The sequence below is a fragment of the Xiphophorus maculatus genome, chromosome 24, assembly GCF_002775205.1.
Source record: "Xiphophorus maculatus strain JP 163 A chromosome 24, X_maculatus-5.0-male, whole genome shotgun sequence".
Taxonomy (NCBI): Eukaryota; Metazoa; Chordata; class Actinopteri; order Cyprinodontiformes; family Poeciliidae; genus Xiphophorus; species Xiphophorus maculatus.
In genome coordinates this window covers 924675-931708 of record NC_036466.1, presented here as the reverse complement: position 1 = coordinate 931708, position 7034 = coordinate 924675, and the positions used below count along the sequence as shown (strand labels likewise).

Here is a 7034-nt window from a genome sequence, read left to right as displayed (position 1 = left end):
TCTCATGAGAAATTCTGAGCATTGTGAACTCTCAGGGAAAACTCGGTAAAGTTGCATATCCTCAAGTAATTATAAACCGTTTTATAATAGTTTAACTAATAAACTAACAGCTTTTCTACAGTTTTTCTCTTGTTTCAAAGGTGAAAGTTGTTCCTTAAAACGCAGGAAATAAGTTCAACAGGCAACAATAGATTTATTTCTGTCGTCATGACCATAAGTATGCTACTGTTTTGCAAAGTGTTTCACTATTAAAAATAATAGCAAAACACCTACAGCTATGCTTAAGATTTCACTGCAGGTAAATGCAACATTCAGTGTCTTTGTTCAGTCTATGCAGGTCATGCATGTGTGACTGTTGTTGCAGGTGTGGTTTTGTGGTTCCTTTCAGTGAAAATCCTCCATTCACACTGTTCATGATAAATTTATATATGTAGTCTCAACTACATATCAGTTGAGACTCGATTTTAGTATTTATATTATATCCAATATACAGATGCAACTTCAGTCAATTTTTCCTACAACCTTAGTTTCTTTTAAATCTCATCTGACTTCCTTTTCAGGATAAGTGCGAAGAGACTCTCAGCAGCTCTTATTTGTGGTCGGCCATGTTCATCCCCGCCCCTTATCACCTTCTCAAAACTCTACTAACTGAGTTGATTAAGTAAAAATATTTTTAGTTGGTGGTCCTGCATGTTATGAGCCATTTTCTATGCAGCCAATTGCGTTCTTATGCGGACTAATGCATTATAAATATTGGTCATGGCGGGATAAAATAGCCAGTCAGCTTGCTTTAGACTAATTGTGTATTATTACGTGTACATTTAGCAACATAAGAGTTAAATCTTTAAATAGAAACATGCTATGAAACTCCTCCTCTAAAGGAGACACACTTTGGAGCATTAGTTTTTTGTCACACACCTCACTTCGACAACTGAGAAGGAAGAAGACTTCATTCTCCTTTTGCCTCTAGTTCGTCTGGAAAAAGTGCTTCACTCATTTTGGACCAGGTAACATAGTTCTTATTTGCTAAAATCAATCAGAAATTATGATTATTGATTTTATGATAAGTCAAACGTTTTCTACATTTTTAGAATAAGAAGCAGTATTTTTCGAACCTGAAACACAGCAAACACAAAAATGTTCTTAAAAAGAAAGACTTCGTTCACGTTTTGAATCCCTCGTGTTTGAGTAAAACTAAATATGTGGGAGAACGTTCTCTCAAATTCGTTTTCGAATTTGTTCTCAAATGATTCCATCTTCTTCTTTCAGAATCATGAAGGTCCTGCCATTCTGCCTGCTTGTCTGCTTGCTCCCCCTGCAGGCCACCGCCTCCGAGTTCGTAAATACAACCAGCGACCCGGGCCTGGAAAACAACACGCGCGCGCGCTACGAGAAGTTCAAAAGGCAGCACGTGGACAAAAAGATGACGGCGGAAAAATGCACGGCAACGATGAAACGGAAGAAGATCTACGACGACAATAACGTCTGCAAGAAGATGAACACGTTCATTCTCGCTGATGCCAAGGAAGTCAAGTCTGTTTGTAGCGGTGAAGGTGTTTATAATAACGCACGTCATTACACGGAGAGCAAGAAGAAGTTCACAGTTGTGGTTTGTACGGTCAAGAAACAAGCCAGGAAACCCAAATGTGAATACAAGGGAAAATGTCTGAATAACAGAGTCATTGCTGTGAATTGCCAAGATGGTTTACCTGTGCACTACGCAGGAGATCACATGTAAACCTTATGGGGAGGAAAATGCTTTAAAACTAGATGCTAATCTATTGTGAGCAACTGTGATGGAAAAATTACATTAAGCCTTAAGGTCACATCTGCTAGTCATGTTATATGAATGACTGTGAACTCTCACCAAAAGAACTATTTGGGTTACATGTAACCCAAATACATGTTTTGGAAGTTGTTTTCTACAGCTGCATCAGAACCAGACTGTCTCGCCCTTTGTTGTTAATTCTTTATCCTTGGTATAAAACTCATGTGTTTCTCTGCCTGGCAGCTTTTCACCCAGACCTGCTTCATTACTGATTGTCTCTGTATTGTGCACAATATATGAATAAACCTGATTGAGTGATTTCACCTGAACAGTGCTTGGAAATAGTATTTTTTCCACGACAGCAACTTTTTAAAATTAAAGATACTTACTATATATACACCTTTTGATTCACTTTAAGAAACAACTATGTTTAATTTTTTTGGCGTATAAAAACCCCACTAAATATGTATTTTCTTCAAAATGCAAACAGAATAAAGCCATTAATGAGCCTACTGCTTAATAAAGAGCTGTGTTGTGCTTATGTTGATGATTATGAATTACATGTTACTAAAAATAGTGTTTCAGAAAAAAATTTAAACTTTGTTGTTTCTAGCGAATCAATTTGAGTGTTCAGTCTTTATAAGCTTTATGATCCTGAAACTGATTCTCATCTTTCACCCCATTATCCATCTGAAGATGTGAAAACAAAAACCCGATAACCTGATGAAGATTTCTCAATTTCTGGCATTTTTCAAATAAGTATTATTTTAATAATCCTAACCGACATAAAATGAAAATGCTGCGTGTCTTTTCATACAATATATGCAAATATCTGGTTTCAACTGGATCTGCTGACAGGCTCAGAATCCTCCTTCATTCAAAGCAGATCTGCAATCTTCAAGATAAAATAAATTGTATTTGAATGAATCTGTGAAACGGTTTCCCTCCTGCACTTCTACTTCATAAATGCTTTTCTTAAATGTGAAGGAAGCTTTCTTTAAATTCCCATTGCCACAGCGTACTAAAACCAAATTTTCTTACTTTACCAACACAAACATCAAGCAAAAAATTAATTCTTGCTATATTGGAACATGATGTGACGTTTTATGAAGTTATCCATTAAGCGCAAACACTTAAAACAATTTGTTACTTCAAATAATACAAAAATTGTAGCAGCAACTACCTAATTGCTGTTCTTTTTCTTTTGTCAGATATGTTTCTTCAATTACAATTATGCAATTGAAAAAGCATAAAATTATGCTTCTTCAATTGACCTGAGCAGAGCTGTAGACTACAGCTCTGCTTTTAATACCATCCTCCCTCACAGACTGGTGGACAAATTGGGGGACCTGGGCCTCCCTCACTCCACCTGCATGTGGATTCTGAGCTTACTGACCAACTGACAGCAGAGAGTTAGGGTGGGAAAACATACATCCACTGCCCTCAGCCTTAGTACTGGCTCTCCACAGGGCTGTGTGCTGAGCCCCCTGCTCTATTGTCTGTACACATATGACTGCACCTCTGCCCACCACAGCAACACCATCAAGTTTGCTGATGACACCACAGTGGTGGGACTCATCTCAGGAGGTGACGAGTCCGCCTACAGGGGTGAGGTGGAGCGGCTGTTGCAGTGGTGCAGGGAGAACAATCTGCTCCTCAACAACTCAAAGACAAAAAAACTCATAATAGATTACAGGAGGAATAAAATGGACATTACACCACTAACCATTGGGGGAAAATGTGTGGAGAGGGTAGCTGATTTCCGTTTCCTGGGGGTCCACATTGAGCAGGGCCTCACATGGAACATGAACACCTTCGAGCTGATAAAAAAGGCCCAGCAAAGACTGAACTTCCTGAGGGTTCTCAGGAGGAACAGCATCAAGGAGAAGCTGCTGGTGTCCTTCTACAAGTGCTCCATAGAGAGCATACTGACCTACTGTATCTGCGTCTGGTATAACAGCAGCACTACGGCTCAAAGGAAATCTCTCCAAAGGGTTGTGAATACAGCCCAAAAAATCATTGGCTGCCCTCTCCCCTCACTGGAGGACCTGCACAGCGACCGCTGTCTAAGAAAAGCACAACACAACACAAAGGACACTTCTCACCCCGGACCTTCTCTGTTCACACTGCTGCCTTCAGGCAGAAGATACAGAGCAACCAGAACAAGAACCAACCGTCCCAGAGACAGTTTCTACCCGACAGCAATAACAAAACTAAATGCAATCAAAAACAACCATTAATCATCATAAATGATGTATGTGAGAATGTGGCTGTTCTTCTTATTATTATTATTTTTGCCAGTTGTTTGTTGAGTCTTGCGTTGTGTGTGAATTGTGAGACAGTTATTTTTTGTTTTTGGGCATGTGCACCGACTGATGGCACCCTTTGAATTTCGTTGTCCTTGTGAGAATGACAATAAAGATTTATCTTAAAAAGGAAAGCAGCACCATCAAAATAAAACAGGAAACAAGAGCTTAAAGACAAAAATGGAAATGAGAGCATTAGCCCAAAATGAAAACACGAGAAAACAAAACGAAGATTTTGAAAAACTTAGCGTCACTTTATTTTTGCTTGTTTGTCAGCCCGTTACACCCATTGAGTAAATATGAATGCAGGAGCGCCCTCTGCTGTTTGACAAAGATAAAAAATAAATAAATAAATACTGGTGCATGTTTACGTTTAAGTGTTTAGGTCACTGAATATCTTCCAAAACTCAAACTCTTATGCTCTGTAGACTTTTTTTCTTTTTTTACACAAAGTGATGGATTTCAAACAATTATTTTCATGATCCAATCAACTTCTATTCAGACACAAGAAAAAACAGACTCAAAAACACTGATGTCAAGCAAACTATTTAATATAGTTACAAAAATAAGGGCAAAAATATTTCAGGCAGTGAAAACTCAGCCACACATGTAGACAAAGCTCAGCTCAGACCATGAGTGACAGCAAGGCAGTTTTTCCCATGTCTGAATAGATTCTGTTTTCCTTTTTTCTTATATATATATATATATATATATATATATATATATATAAACTAAACAAAAAAAACAGTCAATTAATATGGAGTAAAACTCGTGAAGTCAACATCCCAGTGCTGACGAGCAATTCTCCAGATTCTCCCCTTTCTTTCTGCTTCTCTGACTAGTTTGGAGGAGCTCGTTCTGATCAGGAAGAGAAAAGAAAAGATATTTGTACATTCGTTCGAACTGGGTGAAAATTAGTCGACTCGTTTGAGTAAAAGCACCACCTGCTCCTCTGGATTTCCTCAGTCCTCCTTCAGGTTGTTGATGAGTTCCTGCGTCTGCTGGGCCAGCCTCCTCCTCTCGGCCTGCTGCTTCTTCAGGGCCTCCTCGGCTTTCCTGCTCTGGTAAATCTTGACCCCGGCAAAGGCCAAGCACAGCAGCAGCGTCTTCAGGGCCAGGATGTAGAAGAGGAGGGGGACATTGTCCAGGGCCTGGAAAGCAGATTGAGAAAATTATTTTAGAAGGTTTCTAGTGAATTTTTAAATACTGTGATGGAGGAGAAATGTCTGGAATAATCAGGGAAGCAGGAGAAATGTCTCCTCCCCTCTCTGTGATCCTCCTGTAACAGCTGTCTGCTGCAGGAGGAAGTTAATTTGAGGGGAGGCTGCATGACAGAGAGAAGCAGCTGCACTCCAGACCATGTGTATTAAAAGCTCCAGCCCACACAGTCTATACAGCCACAAGCGATCAGACCGGGCTCCCAAAATCTGATACTGTAGCATTCTGACTAATGTGCATCAGATTTAATAGTGGCATCTTCTGTTTGGTTAGCTCTGAAAACATTAGCAGTGTGTTTAGCAACAATTTAAAAAGCAATGTAAATCACTGGCAGTTTTAAAGGAAGCTAACCTGCTTAGCTATTAATCAAATGTAAATACCATGATTAGAGTTAACGCATTTTTACAATATTTACCTTCCAGTTGATCATTTTCGTTGCTGTAAAGCTATTCTCGTCTGCTATGCGCAAGCGCTGTTAATGCTCGTCAGAAGCTTAGACTGATAGACCAATAGAAATGACGTTTGTCCGAAGCGTCAGCTGTGAGGCGTTCGTGACAAATGATAACTTTTCCTCAAAGTACAGTTTAAAATAGTCACACCTTGTTATTAGTAATTATCGTTAGTGGTACTAAAATAAAAAGACGTTAGCTTTGATAACTTAGTAAGGTTGGTGAACTATTTCTGGAGTTTAGTTGCGGTCAAATGTTTAGTGGCAGCTTTCACTAAGTGGCTTTGAATGCACCACCACGCAGAGCGCAACTAATTTCGGAAACATACTGGACCAACCTTGCAGGCTCCAGACAGAAAGTAGCGAAAGGCATGCATTAACGAGGTAGGGTAACGTGTTAAAAAAAAAATCATTTTTAAAAAATGGTTAAAACTAGGAGGCAAGACGGCACAAAGACATTATAACTCGTGTTACATCTGGTCTAACAGTAATTGTGTCTACCAGCGTATGGTCTAACAGTATATGCTTACAAAAAGATGTACAAATTGTCAAATAATAAAATAAAATTACCGTTCAATAATATCATTTATGCGTAACTTATACACTAGCATTGCGTAAACGTTTATATCGTTACGTGATGACGTCTTAGGGCATGCGTAGTCACGGTGGCCGAGAGGTTAAGGCGTTGGACTCGAAATCCAATGGGGTTTCCCCGCACAGGTTCGAATCCTGTTCGTGACGAAGTTTCATTTATTGTCTTTTCCGTCGCATAAATGTTTTCATTTAGGTTTGGATTATTGTGGGGTAACACGTTTTTTGTTATAAAACACACCTTTTTAAATTTATATAAAGTAGTGTAGCATTAGAAGTGTGCAATGTTGCATTAAATTGATGTTTATAACTATTTAAGAAAAATTCATGGAATAAGAAAATATATTAAATTGGATATTTTTCAAAAAGTAAAAATAGTGATTTGTGTCTCGTAACAGCATGTAGGATCCCACCTGAGCAGAGTCTCTGCAGCTCCTTACCATGTGGTCTCCATGACGATATTAATTGAAAAATGTTTACAGTTTTCAATTTTTTAAATGAATCAATTTCAGTAAACATATTACAGTTGCCATGTTTGCTCATTTTATTTTCACAAGTGGCATAAATCATACCAGACATGGACATTCAAGTTTGAATAATTACATAACCCACTGAATATTAGATTGTCTCTGTGCTGCAGTATAAAACATAACACAATGTTTGACACATGCACTGTTTCAGTGCAAAGCTATATGGACTGATA

The 7034-nt window shown here is 38.6% G+C and overlaps 2 protein-coding genes and 1 non-coding gene across 3 annotated transcripts; 2 read left to right on the top strand and 1 right to left on the bottom strand.

The window, feature by feature from the left end:
• Positions 1–891: 891 nt before the first annotated feature.
• LOC102236475 (ribonuclease-like 3) lies at positions 892–1854 on the top strand. Its single transcript, XM_005817017.2, has 2 exons — positions 892–1007; positions 1270–1854. The coding sequence occupies exon 2, from the start codon at positions 1274–1276 to the stop codon at positions 1736–1738; it is 465 nt and encodes a 154-aa protein (XP_005817074.1). The 5' UTR covers positions 892–1007; positions 1270–1273; the 3' UTR covers positions 1739–1854.
• Positions 1855–4303: 2449 nt separating this feature from the next.
• Positions 4304–5795, bottom strand: LOC102236354 (small integral membrane protein 11A). Its single transcript, XM_005809969.2, has 3 exons — positions 5708–5795; positions 5019–5225; positions 4304–4932 (listed from the first exon to the last, which is right to left on the bottom strand). Exons 1-2 carry the CDS (start codon positions 5720–5722, stop codon positions 5037–5039), a joined length of 204 nt encoding a protein of 67 aa, XP_005810026.1. The 5' UTR covers positions 5723–5795; the 3' UTR covers positions 4304–4932; positions 5019–5036.
• A 604-nt stretch (positions 5796–6399) lies between these two features.
• trnas-cga lies at positions 6400–6481 on the top strand. The gene has a single exon. It is a non-coding gene; the product is annotated as a tRNA-Ser (tRNA).
• Positions 6482–7034: the final 553 nt, after the last annotated feature.